The following is a 13,821-nucleotide window of genomic DNA, read 5'->3' as shown; positions in this document are numbered from 1 at the left end:
CTGTTGCTAGATGGTAGCATGCTAGGAATCTTAGGTAGGGAATGGATCATTTCAGGAAAACCAGGAGTTATTCTAGAGTGATGACTGCGGTCAACACTCACAGTTAGACCGCTAAAGGCTGTGACATTACTGTCCTGATATCACTTTCTCCATCCAAATCTATCTGTTGAATAGGGTCCCTAAGCACAGATAGTCTGTTGCTAGATGGTAGCATGCTGGGAAGCTTTAGAAAGGAGTGAATAGTTTTAGGAGAGTCAGAGACTACTCCTTGGTGATGACTAGGGTTAGCGCTCACAGTTAGGCCACTAGAGGCTGTAACATCACTACTGCCCTGATAATGCTTTCTCTGTTCAAAGCTAGACAACAGGGGGTCCCTTACTGCTGAATCAAATGAGCAGGGTGCACACTTTGTGGTTCAGGTTGACTGTGAGTGGGCTGCCTGACTCGATCAGATTCACTCATTCTGGCTCAGAAATTTTGAGCAGAGCTGACCTTAACTCAGCAACTCAGAATTGAACTTCTCTGTCTGTACTAACAATTCACTTTGGGTATGGGCCAGTTCTGTTTGCAGAGTGTCAGTTTTCACACCTCTAAGCTCTGCTCCCTGGCTTTCGGTGATAGAATGCAAGCTTTTTGTCTCTGAAGACAATCTATTTCAGCTCTTAGCTTCAAATTATCCCTACACAAATCAGCCAGGTCGGTTTTGAGTTCCTGAAACTGCAAATCCAAACCTTTGCTCTGATCTTGGGGTAGGGAAATTTGTATGTCCTTGTAATAAGCTTTAAAAATGGAGCGCCTTTTAAAGGGGTGGTAAAACACATTCTTTCGAAGGCTTGATTGTGTTTGTGGGGTGCACTGTAACATGTGTTCATGCTTCGTTAAAAAAAAATTGCATTATTTTTCATATATTTGACCTTTATTCTACACTGCTCTGTCCCTCCTTGTAAAAATGGTCTGATGGTTTCCGGGTTGTATGAAGCCAGTCCCTCAAAAATACGCTATGGGCTCGGAATTGGTTAGCTGGCCCAGTGTGTTATGATTTGCTAACCGTCTAGTGCACGTTTGTCGGAAACGTCACGCCCCTTACCTTTACCGGAGGCTGTGCTTTGGGTAGTATTTGAAACAATGGCGTCAATAAAACCATACCAATCTGAGCCCGAATCAGACCCAGACAATTTTAGTGAAGATGATCGAGCAGAACCTGTTCAGTCCTCAAGAGTAAAGACTGTGGATCTATAGTGATCGCTACTGAATGGCACTGTTACTTTTGTATTTTTAGAACGATTATAGCCAAATATCTGTCGCAAGAACTATTAACCCAAAACGAACACTAAACATTGGCTTTACTAGTAGCCAAATCACACACAGAACCATGTTTAGCATGCCTGTAGATAAACAATACCTCTACCTCTAATTTCTAATCTCATTTTTTCAATTTAGCAGCTGAACCAAATAATATAGATTCAGTTTTCCCCATGTGTAAAAAAAAGCTTATTATTAATAAACCATTTAGAGACCCTTTCAATCGCTCTACTTAACTCAATTTCCACATTTCCTTTCCTTTCATGGAAAACAATTATTGCTGCATCATCTGCATATAAAAAAAGTTAATTAGAATAGACAATTTTTAAGTCATTATATACTATAAAAAAATAATGGGCCTAAAACACTCCCCTGCGAAACACCACAAGAAATTGGCAAACAATCAGAAAGCACCCCGTTTAAATCCACTATTTGACACCTATTTACAAGGTAAAAGGTAACTTATCACTAAGCCCCATTGCTTTTACTTTTAGAAGCAGAATACTGTGATCAATTGTATCAAAACCTTTTTTGCAAATCCAGTAACACCAACCCTCTTAATTTGCCTTTATCCATTTCTTTTCTTATATGATCTGTTAGAAACAATATTGTTGTCTCTGTGGAGTGCATCCTCCTAAAACCAGACTGAAACATACAATATTAAAATTAGATATACAGTGAGGAAAATAAGTATTTGAACACCCTGCTATTTTGCAAGTTCTCCCACTTAGAAATTATGGAGGGGTCTGAAATTGTCATCGTAGGTGTATGTCCACTGTGAGAGACAAAGAAAGAATCCAGAAATCACAATGTATGATTTTTTAACAATTTATTAGTATGATACAGCTGCAAATAAGTATTTGAACACCTGAGAAAATCAATGTAAATATTTGGTACAGTAGCCTTTGTTTGCAATTACAAAGGTCAAACTTTTCCTGTAGTTTTTCACCAGGTTTGCACACACTGCAGGAGGGATTTTGGCCCACTCCTCCTCACAGATCTTCTCTAGATCAGTCAGGTTTCTGGCCTGTCGCTGAGAAACACGGAGTTTGAGCTCCCTCCAAAGATCCTCTTTTGGGTTTAGGTCTGGAGACTGGCTAGGCCACGCCAGAACCTTGATATGCTTCTTACAGAGCCACTCCTTGGTTATCCTGGCTGTGTGCTTCAGGTCATTGTCATGTTGGAAGACCCAGCCTTCAATGCTCTAACTGAGGGAAGGAGGTTGTTCCCCAAAATCTCGCAATACATGGCCCCGGTCATCCTCTCCTTAATACAGTACAGTCGCCCTGTCCCATGTGCAGAAAAACACCCCCAAAGCATGATGCTACCACCCCCATGCTTCACAGTAGGGATGGTGTTCTTGGGATGGTACTCATCATTCTTCTTCCTCCAAACACGTTTAGTGGAAAATGACCAAAAAGTTCTATTTTGGTCTCATCTGACCACATGACTTTCTCCCATGACTCCTCTGGATCATCCAAATGGTCATTGGCAAACTTAAGACGGGCCTGGACATGTGCTGGTTTAAGCAGGGGAACCTTCTGTGCCATGCATGATTTCAAACCATGACGTCTTAGTGTATTACCAACAGTAACCTTGGAAACGGTGGTCCCAGCTCTTTTCAGGTCATTGACCAGCTCCTCCCGTGTAGTTCTGGGCTGATTTCTCACCTTTCTTAGGATCATTGAGACCCCACGAGGTGAGATCTTGCATGGAGCCCCAGTCCGAGGGAGATTGACAGTCATGTTTAGCTTCTTCCATTTTCTAATGATTGCTCCAACAGTGGACCTTTTTTCACCAAGCTGCTTGGCAATTTCCCCGTTGCCCTTTCCAGCCTTGTGGAGGTGTACAATTTTGTCTCTAGTGTCTTTGGACAGCTCTTTGGTTAGTAGTTGCATTCTTACTGATTGTATGGGGTGGACAGGTGTCTTTATGCAGCTAACGACCTCAAACAGGTGCATCTAATTTAGGATAATAAATGGAGTGGAGGTGGACATTTTAAAGGCAGACTAACAGGTCTTTGAGGGTCAGAATTCTAGCTGATAGACAGGTGTTCAAATACTTATTTGCAGCTGTATCATACAAATAAATAGTTAAAAAATCATACATTGTGATTTCTGGATTTTTTTTTTTAGATTATGTCTCTCACAGTGGGCATGCACCTACGATGACAATTTCAGACCCCTCCATGATTTCTAAGTGGGAGAACTTGCAAAATAGCAGGGTGTTCAAATACTTATTTTCCTCACTGTATAGTCTTCAACCTGATCATCATTTTTCCATCACTTTTGATAAAACACTCAGGATTGAAACCGGCCTATAATTATTAAACTCTAACATACAACCTTTCTTAAAAATGGGAATAACTCTTGCTTTTTTAACTCCCCGGGAACCTATCCTTGTGTAATTGAGAGATTTATAATACGAGTTACCATAGGGGTAATAACTTTAGCTGAATCCTTAATATGCTTCGCTGGAATATTATCTAGTCCTGTCACTTTACCACTTTTGAGTTCAATTAACTTTTTGAAAACATTACTCTCATTTACTTTAGTAAATGAAAAACCCCCCTGAATAACCCCACATTTTGCATAATTCTCCTTAACTAATTAATTATTAAAAATCCCAGTTCGTACTGGAAGCTTATTAACCATTTTTTCAGCAGCAGTAGTAAAAAGAGCCTTTAGCCTTGGTCTTTCTTCCTATACCCTAAATCATTCATAACCCTCCATAGTTTGAGTATTCTGTTCAGTTCACAAATCTTGTCCTTAAAAAAGGTTTCCTTAGCCTCATTTATCTCTTACCTAGTTTCTTTTAGATTTAAATTCCTCAATTTTAATCATTTCTATCCCTTTTAAATACCTTTAAAACAATAATTACGTTCCTTAATTACCTTTAATATAAATGTAAAGATCTGTCATCCAAGGTTCAGGTTGATTCTGATCTCTGCCACGTTATTCAGTATTGTGCCACGTTATTCAGTATTGTTAAAAAAAAGTATCTTAAACCTATCCCAAACCATCTTCACACTGCATCACCTCGGTTCAGTTAACCTTACAGAGTTCCTCTATAAAAACTTCTGATTTTTATTTTGTGGATATTCTCTCTCTCACCAACGGGGGCTTTTAAATCGCTTATTCTAAAACGAAAGTAAAATGTGCACGGCCGCCTGGGCATTCATAAAGGAGCGAAGCAAAGCAAGTGTTTTCAATGAATTGCTATGGAAGTTGAGCTTCTAATGGAATGAACTGAATATGCACCAGTGGACATGACCGTGAATGACAGTACGGCACTATGCAGCTGTGAATAAATTACAGCCTCTGATTGGTTTCCTTAGTAGGAAATCCATCTATATTAGCATGACCATATTCTTAAAAGGCATCAGTAAAGCAACACCTTAGTAGAGAGGCCTAGTACCATTGGCGTGATTCTATGCAGGCTTCAGACAGCCAGGGAATGAGACAGCTACTGATGCAGCGTCTCATTCCCTACTCGGTTACATACGTAGCCGAGACATTTATTACATTTATGGGTGCATGGATGAATTGTGATATGAATACATGCAGCTGTTTAGGTGTGTCTCTTGTCTCTTATTGCAGGGACTTTGCATATGTGGCCCGAGACAAGTTGACTCATGTGCTCAAGTGTCATGTATTTCGGTGTGACACCCCTGCAAAAAACATCGCCACAAGCATGCATGACATCTGCTCTAAGGTAAGAACATCTTAGCTGATTGCTGAAAATATTCATATTCTTGTTCTTGTGTAAACATTGAAGATGCTGTGCACTCTGCTGTTGCATGCAAAATATCCTAGATTTATTGAGATCGACTTCCCTGGTACTTTAGGGGCACTTAACATGCTCGAAAAACTCTTGAAACTTTGCACACGCGCCGGAATGCGCGGCCATCAGAGCCGGGCTGAAGCTGGTACCCGGGCGTGGCAGGGGGGCTCGACAGCGCCCCCTTAAGTGGGGTCTGAAAACTTGGTCCATATATCATATATCATTAGTTACCAAAAGATGTGATAAAGTTTTAAGTGATTTGAAGGATTATTACTCGAACAGTGTAGGAGGGTCGTTAACTCACGTCTTCTCAGTACCGCTCCATAACCGGAAGTCGTAGCTTGTTACAAAATACAAAATCTCTCACCTCAGAAAACCGCTTTTCTGTCCTTTCCTGTCCCAGCGGTTATACTGTATGGTGACACATTACTGCCACATACATATTATTTTTTCCACTCAATTATGTCGTAATAACGAGATGTTATGTTGTTAAAACTACATTTTTCTTGTTAAAACAACATATATTTTCTCCTAATAAGGACATGTGTTGTAAAGTGATGTGTATAAAATATGTCTGTATCCACATTAGAGAATTAATTTAGCCCAATGCCTTTGTCACACTTATTTGAAAAGCAGAAGCAAGCTCAGCGTAAAATAGGCACATCCGCTGCCTGTATCAGTGGCTCTGCCCATAGCACGAAATTGTTTTAATTTATTGATGTAGCCTACCGTTCTTAACAGCCATGGCAGGTGCCATGGATCACTAATGATTAGCAAATATCATAACTATCTATAGGCCTACTGTAATTAAGACATATATTCAAGAAATTGATTAAAAACAGAAAGACACTATAGTTTCAGCCTTACTCAAAGGCAGCGGAAACATGGCCAGTGGGATCATTACGCACGTCAATCCATTCCTAGCGTTCTTGGTTTGCTTCTTATTTATTAAATATACAGGCAATTAGATGAAACCTTGATCAAAATTAAAATACAATTTATAGAAAACGAAATTCACTTTAAAGAAGTGTATGTTGACACAAGTTTGGGGATTTCATGTGTTGCGTGATATCTCTGAGCCCAAGTAGCAGTGCTTCGCCTGTGCTTCACCCTAATATAGTCCCAAATTAATATCTGCCTAGGAAATCGCCTAGTCTTAATCGGCATCGCTATTTGTATTCGTTGTGAATACGCAGGCCACAGGAAGTAATTAGGTGGGGGGGTTTTTTGGATCACTTTTACTCGGGACATGCTAGCTGGCAACATAGGATTCCATTCATTATGCTAAGCTAAGCTTAACGACCCTGCCAAACTAAAATAATGCATGCACGGAGACAAAAATGCATTTGCCCACATATCTAAATGTAGGAAAGATGTTGAATAAGCCCTATTTCTAAAAACGGTGGAGTGTTCCTTTAAGCAAAAGTGGGACATTTACTTATCAACTTGACATTTACTTGTGTGTGTCATCAATTTTTATGAAGTTAATGTGCTGTTTTAAAAAAAAACATTATGGCAAATGGTAAAATGAGTAGATTATTTATTCCTGACATAACTTGTCATTTATGTCAGTAAGCCATACTTAAGCCATCATCTGAAACCGTAAAGGGTTTACTTTTATTTGTGTACACTCACAATAAAAACAGACATTGTGCTTTTGTAAAAATAAAGAAAAACAGGATGATGCTTTCTGCCATCTCTGTTTCCTTTTTTGGAGTGTGTGACAAAAATGAACCAAAACCCAGCATATAGCCTAATACTTGTTGCATAGTTTTTGTCAATCTGTTAATTATTTAAGAGAAATATATTTTGTGTATTTATTCCTTTTTAGGGGCCAAGCACCGAAGGTGCGAAGGCACCTATTGAAACCGTTCCCGTTCCTATTATTATTATTATTAGGGGCCAAGCACCGAAGGTGCGAAGGCACCTATTGAAACCGTTCCCGTTCTTATTATTATTCTTCTTCTTCTTCTTCTTCTTCTTCTTCTTCTTCTTCTTCTTCTTCTTCTTCTTCTTCTTCTTCTTCTTCTTCTTCTTCTTCTTCTTCTTCTTCTTCTTCTTCTTCTTCTTCTTCTTCTTCTTCTTCTTCTTCTTCTTCTTCTTCTTCTTCTTCTTCTTCTTCTTCTTCTTCTTCTTCTTCTTCTTCTTCTTCTTCTTCTTCTTCTTCTTCTTCTTCTTCTTCTTCTTCTTCTTCTTCTTCTTCTTCTTCTTCTTCTTCTTCTTCTTCTTCTTCTTCTTCTTCTTCTTCTTCTTCTTCTTCTTCTTCTTCTTCTTCTTCTTCTTCTTCTTCTTCTTCTTCTTCTTCTTCTTCTTCTTCTTCTTCTTCTTCTTCTTCTTCTTCTTCTTCTTCTTCTTCTTCTTCCGCCACGAAGTCTATGGCAGCCCATATAACCGTATGGTAAAAAGTTGTGAAATTTGGCACACTAATAGAGGACAGTCTGAAATGTCACCGTAGCAAATTTGGAGTCTCAAACTCAATCCCTCTAGCGCCACCATCAGTCCAAAATTTGACTCATGTTTATGCTAATAACTTTTGAACCATAAGGGCTAGAAACAAAATTTTTTTCTTTTTTCCTCTGATTCCTTGGCTCAAGACGATTCGATTGCACCCTATGACGTCATTTTCCGTCATAAAAATTTTCCCGCCATTTTGAATTTTCCGAAAAACCTACTTTTACGAACTCGTCCTAGACGGTTCATCCGATTTGCACGAAAATTGAACCAGATCATCTTCAGACCTTGTTGACAAAAAATCTTGCAAATCAAGTTGATTCGTCAAATCATTTGCGATAAACGCGCAAACAAATTTTACGTAGCGGTTGCAAAAACACTCTTAAGGCAATATCTCCGCAACGCTTTATCGTATTCAAACCAAACTTGGTACATGTCATCACAAGCATGACTTGAGGCAACATCCAGCGTTTCGGCGCAGCCGGCGCAGCGCCACCTACTGGTCCGGAGATACGAAAAATTTCTATTTTTGCTTATAACTTCTGAACTGTTTGTCCAAAAATCATAAAAGTGGTCTCGTTACATTCAGGACGGCATGCCGAGTCGTCTGATATTCAATTTTACCATATCGGCCATTTTGGCTGTCGGCCATTTTGAATTTTGTCAAAAAATGCTATATTTTACAAATGCATTAGTATATTGTTACTAAACTCGGTATGTGACTTCCTTGCTATGCCCTGAAGGTACTCAAAACGTTTTCGGGCAGTGCCACCTTGTGGTCAAAAGATATAACAAACTTGACAAAAATGCTAATAACTTTTGATTAAATTAGCCTAGTATATTGAAACTGGTCATAATAGAGTCATTGGCTCATGCCGATTCAATTGCAACCTATGATGTCATTTTCGGTCATGATAATTTCCCCGCCATTTTTAATTTTCCAAAAAACCTACTTTTACGAACTCGTCCTAGACGGTTTGTCCGATTTGCACGAAAATTGAACCAGATCATCTTCAGACCATGCTGACAAAAAATCTTGCAAATCAAGTTGATTTGTCAAATCGTTTTCGATAAACGCGCACACAAATTTTGCGTAGCGGTTGCAAAAACACTCATAAGCCTATATCTCCACAACGCTTTATCGTATTCAAACCAATCTTGGTATATGTCATCACAAGCATGACCTGAAGCAACATGCAGCGTTTCGGCGCAGCGCCACCTACTGGTCCGGAGATACAAAAAATGGCTATTTTTGCTTATAACTTTTGAACTGTTTGTCCAAAAATCATGTCTTCCACACCATGCTTTGAAGGTACTCAAAACGTTTTGGGGCAGTGCCACCTTGTGGTCAGAGGTTATAACAAAATTTACAAACATGCTAATAACTTTTGATTAAATTAGCCTAGTTTAATGAAACTGGTCATAATACAGTCATTGGCTCATGCCGAGAACAGAGATACTAATTTTTCCATATTTGGTCAAACATCCTGTCCTCAATGTTCTTATTTGATCAAAACCTACTTTTTCAAACTCATCCTAGACCGTTTGTCCAATTTCTACCAAAATCGAATCGTATCATCTTCAGACTGTGTCAACAAAAAGTTAGGGATTTTGCATCAATAGATGAAACCGTTTTTGTAAACCGCAGCGACGAAGTTGAGCCATTATGCCAAAATTACTCTTGAGGCTGTATCTCTGCAATGCTTTGACATATTGGCATCAAACTTTGCATGTGTCATTGTTCCCTTATTCTGACCACACCACATCAATTTCGTATCTGTGCCACCTATTGGTCAAAAGTGATAAACCATTAACTTACATTATCAGTGACTCAATATATGATATTTCAGCCATTTTGCCTAATCTTCTTAAACTGTATAATTGTTAATTGTTGCAGTTGGTCTGACACTCTCAGACTACAATGCATTTTCAGCCTTTTGCTTAAAATCATCTTAAAACGTGATTAATTGCTCATTGCTCCAGTTGATCTGACACTGCCAGCCATTTTGGCATGTCATGTCTTCTTCTTTGCGCTTGGCCCCGGTATTGCTGCTTGCAGCTATATTTATTATTCATCTTCTTCTTCTTCCGCCACGAAGTCTATGGCAGCCCATAGAACCGTATGGTAAAAAGTTATGAAATTCGGCACACTTATAGAGGACGGTCTCAAGTGTCTCCATAGCAAGTTTGGAGTCTCTAACTCAATCCCTCTAGCGCCACCATCAGTCCAAAATTTGACTCATGTTTATGCTAATAACTTTTGAACCATAAGGGCTAGAAACAAAAAAGACCATGCTGACAAAAAATCTTGCAAATCAAGTTGATTCGTCAAATCATTTGCGATAAACGCGCAAACAAATTTTACGTAGCGGTTGCAAAAACACACTTAAGGCAATATCTCCGCAACGCTTTATCGTATTCAAACCAAACTTGGTACATGTCATCACAAGCATGACTTGAGGCAACATGCAGCGTTTCGGCGCAACGCCACCTACTGGTCCAGAGATACGAAAAATGGCTATTTTTGCTTATAACTTCTGAACTGTTTGTCCAAAAATCATAAAAGTGGTCTCGTTACATTCAGGACGGCATGCCGAGTCGTCTGATATTCAATTTTACCATATCGGCCATTTTGGCTGTCGCCCATTTTGAATTATGTGCTAAAATGCTGTATTTTATGAACACATGAACGGATTGTTACGAAACTCGGTTTGGGTCATCAACACGGTGCCCTGAATGAGCCCAAGAAGTTTCGAAACAGCGCCACCTAGTGGAGAATTTTTTTTTTCAAATGCTTATAACTTTAGGTGAGATTGACTTATTTTCATGAGAGTAACTTTTTTTGTCTCCTGAATCCTCGCCGAGTCCAACGATACCAGACTTGCCAGGTTTCGGCGTATTATTTGTGCAGCGTTGTAATTTAGCACTTTAAAAACATTAGCTGATATCTTCGAAACCGCTAGTCCGATCGAGACGAAACCAGCATCAGAAGTTCGGAAACATAGGTCGATAGCTATACAATAATGCCCAAATGTCAAAATATTGATAGTAAGGGGGTGTAAAATCCAATCAAAGTCAGGTGTCAGTCATTTTTCATGTGTTTTTTCATATAAATGTATATAACTCCAAAACTAAACAAGATATTTTCACCAAAATTGACACAGACATGTATGGGCTCACTCCAAGGACACATAAAAAAATGATAGGATTGTGCCACTTGGTGGCGCTATAATAGAACAAAACATGAAATTCCCATTGACTACAATGCAGTTTTATGATATAAAATGCTATGCTTCACAAATGAATTGGTGTATCATTACGAAACTTGAAATTGGCCATCAGCACCATGCCTTTAAGCTGCTTAAACGGTTTCAAAACAGCACCGCCATGTGGTCCATACTTATAATGAAAAGGCCTCTAGAGGCTATATCTCTGCAATGACATATTGCCACTATATTGACACTCTGCTTTGATATATTGACACCAATCTTTGCATGTGTCATTGTTCCCTTATTCTGACCACACCAAATCAATTTCGTAACTGTGCCACCTATTGGTTGAAAGTGATAAATCATTAAATCATTATTATTGACTGTATTTATCATTTTAAAGCTATTTTGCCTAAAATCACCTTAATAGGTCTTTAATTGCTCATTGCTGCCGTTGATCTGACATTGCCAGCATTTTTGGCATGTCTTGTCTTCTTCTTTGCGCTTGGCCCCGGTATTGCTGCTTGCAGCTATATTTTTATATATGATTTTATTCTGTTGTTCTCTGTTCACACAGAAGCGCTGCAGGTGTGTGATGTGACGATGTGTGAATTTTCATAATTGTGTGTGTACTTGACCATTTAAGCGCTATAAGCCACAAAAGAGAAATTAATTCAGGATTGCATGCTGTCTGAGAAAGTGCTGTCTTTGGGTGTGTCAGTCAGCGCAAGTGTACATTGAGATCTTTTTTTGCATGACACATTGCACTTAACTCTTTTTGACATCATACACGCGATGTAAGCGATATAGCTATTTCAAACTTTAATACCCTCTATACACAAGTGTCACTACTTCTATTTGCATTTGTGTGGCTTACGCTATGAGATCAATTTGTAGATCGAGACCACAACGTGCAATCATCCCACTCATGACTGGTAATGCAGTAATATCCATGTGCTTTTTTTGTTAATAGTTTGCTTTTATTTGTGTATTTATCCAGATCATGGCCCAGAGGAAGTCTTCCAGCAGACTAAACACTGACCCCTTCAGACTTAGGGACATCCCTTTCCAGGGTAAAATGTTAGATATGCTGAATTTAGCTTTTGTTTTGTGGATGATCTCTAGTGCGGATCTAAATGTTATACAGTATTTAACACTGTTAAAGTGTTGGGTTTGACTACACTTTTTTTTATATATATATATATTTACATCAGATATTTTTCTCTCACCTTTTTTACTGAATATTGTAATACTGCTATGACTGACTCTGATCTTTTCTCTTCCAGAGTTCCCAGCTCCCAAGAACGAGCTGGTCCAGCGCTTCCAGGTTCGGTATTTGGGTCGTGTGTCAGTGACAAAGCCAGTTGGTAGGATGCCCTATGTTCCTTAACGCCTTACTCATGCTATTATATACAAAATGCATGCTTGTTTTGTTTTTTCGCACCAAAACTATCCGATTTGTTTGACGCATGTTTTTATGTGGCTATGTCATCACCTCTAAGCACTCCAAATAACATATTTATTGTCATGTTCAAATCAAATTTAGCTGCCTGAAATCAGAGTTGTTGTTTTGGTATGTGTCTCCTGAAGGCATGGATGTTATTAATGTAGCATTGGAAACGGCCCTCATCAACAAAGACAATGAGGATTGGACAGCTGTGACTGTGAACGTGGCGTCCGCTACACTCACCATTCTAACTTCTGAGGTCAAGTTTGTGTTTGACAATCTTCCAGTACTCAGTATCATATGTAATACGTAATGCTGTAATATAAAAATCTGCTTGGATGAATCACTGTACTGATATTACACCTCTCAATGTCAAAAAACACAGACAGAGGAAGTTCTTTCAGAGTGTCGCGTGCGTTTCTTGTCGTTTATGGGAGTCGGGAAGGATGTGCACACATTTGCTTTCATCATGGCAGAGGGACCTGGAGACTTTATCTGTCACATGTTCTGGTGTGATCCTAATGCAGCCAGTCTAAGTGAGGCCGTACAGGCTGCCTGCATGGTAAGGATATGTCTAGAACATGACTTATTTAATCAAATACAGTACAATTTTAACACATCATTTGATCAAAATCATCTCATTTACTATAAATGAAATTAATTCTTCACCTCACATGTAAAAGATCAGGTAGTTCATGGTGTTGCACATAGTACATCACATTTTTAGTTAATGCGTAGTTTTAGTTTAGTTTTTTTAGTTTAAGCAAATGGATGTTTTTTTTTTGATTATGTTAAAGGGATTGTTCACCCAAAAATCAAGGTTCTGTGAAGGTGGAACACAGGAGAAGTTTTGCATTGTTCACACTTTCCATACAATGAAAGCAGGCAGCTCCACAACATAAGCACCGTAACAGTATTATAAATTAGTCCATATGATTTTTGCTCTGTATTCTACGTCTTCTGATGTCATATCCTTGATCTGGGGAATGAACCCAAAATAACTGAATTCACATGTGCTTATTCAATGAACCAGTGGTGTTTGGCATCACTGAAATTACACACTTCCGTTTTAATAGTATAAATTAGATGATATACTGTATACATTCGTGGCTAAAAGATTAGGCCTAATTTATTGACATACTGTATGTTTTGTTTTGCAAAGTTTTCTGCTTCAGTTTTGTAGATTATTTGTAGCAGTAGGCCTATACTGGAAAACAATGATAAGAATTTCATAAGTTTTAAAGGCTTTTATTGGCAAAAATATTCAGTATATGCAAAGAGTCAATATTTACAGTGTTGACCCCTCATGATCCATTCTTGCATTATTAGTGCTCTGAGTTCTTCAGCTTGTTCACTCACCTTTTGTGGACTGATCACAAGTTCTCTATTTCATGTAATGATCAATATCCGAGCAACTTTATTATCACTCTTGCCTTGGGACATGTGTCCCATCATGCTGGAAAATGCACAGATGGTGACACTGGTGGTGACATGATTCTGTAGCGGCAGCTCATGAGGAGATACTTGCTCATGCTTGCTGCACACTCTGGGACATCCTGAGGGGTTCTTCACTGCAGTTGAACCTCTCTCCTTGAAATTCTTAGGGTGAATTCACGCCAGGAAAGATCC

At 38.9% G+C, this 13,821-nt stretch overlaps 1 protein-coding gene across 3 annotated transcripts in view; it reads left to right on the top strand.

Annotated features, from left to right (window-relative positions):
• The window catches only part of apbb1 (amyloid beta (A4) precursor protein-binding, family B, member 1 (Fe65)), a 97,120-nt gene that overhangs the window by 78,229 nt on the left and 5,070 nt on the right, over positions 1-13,821 (top strand). For all 3 annotated transcript variants that reach the window (XM_079805384.1, XM_079805383.1, XM_079805385.1), the window contains exons 9-13: positions 4,902-5,016; positions 11,746-11,818; positions 12,032-12,112; positions 12,336-12,451; positions 12,578-12,754. In XM_079805384.1, coding sequence (XP_079661510.1) covers positions 4,902-5,016; positions 11,746-11,818; positions 12,032-12,112; positions 12,336-12,451; positions 12,578-12,754 — 562 coding nt within the window. The remainder of the gene's footprint in view (positions 1-4,901; positions 5,017-11,745; positions 11,819-12,031; positions 12,113-12,335; positions 12,452-12,577; positions 12,755-13,821) is intronic.

Source organism: Gobio gobio, assembly GCF_949357685.1.
Source record: "Gobio gobio genome assembly, chromosome: 22".
NCBI lineage: Eukaryota > Metazoa > Chordata > Actinopteri > Cypriniformes > Gobionidae > Gobio > Gobio gobio.
The sequence above is the reverse complement of the archived record's forward strand: the minus strand, read 5'-3'. Positions and strand labels throughout refer to the sequence as shown.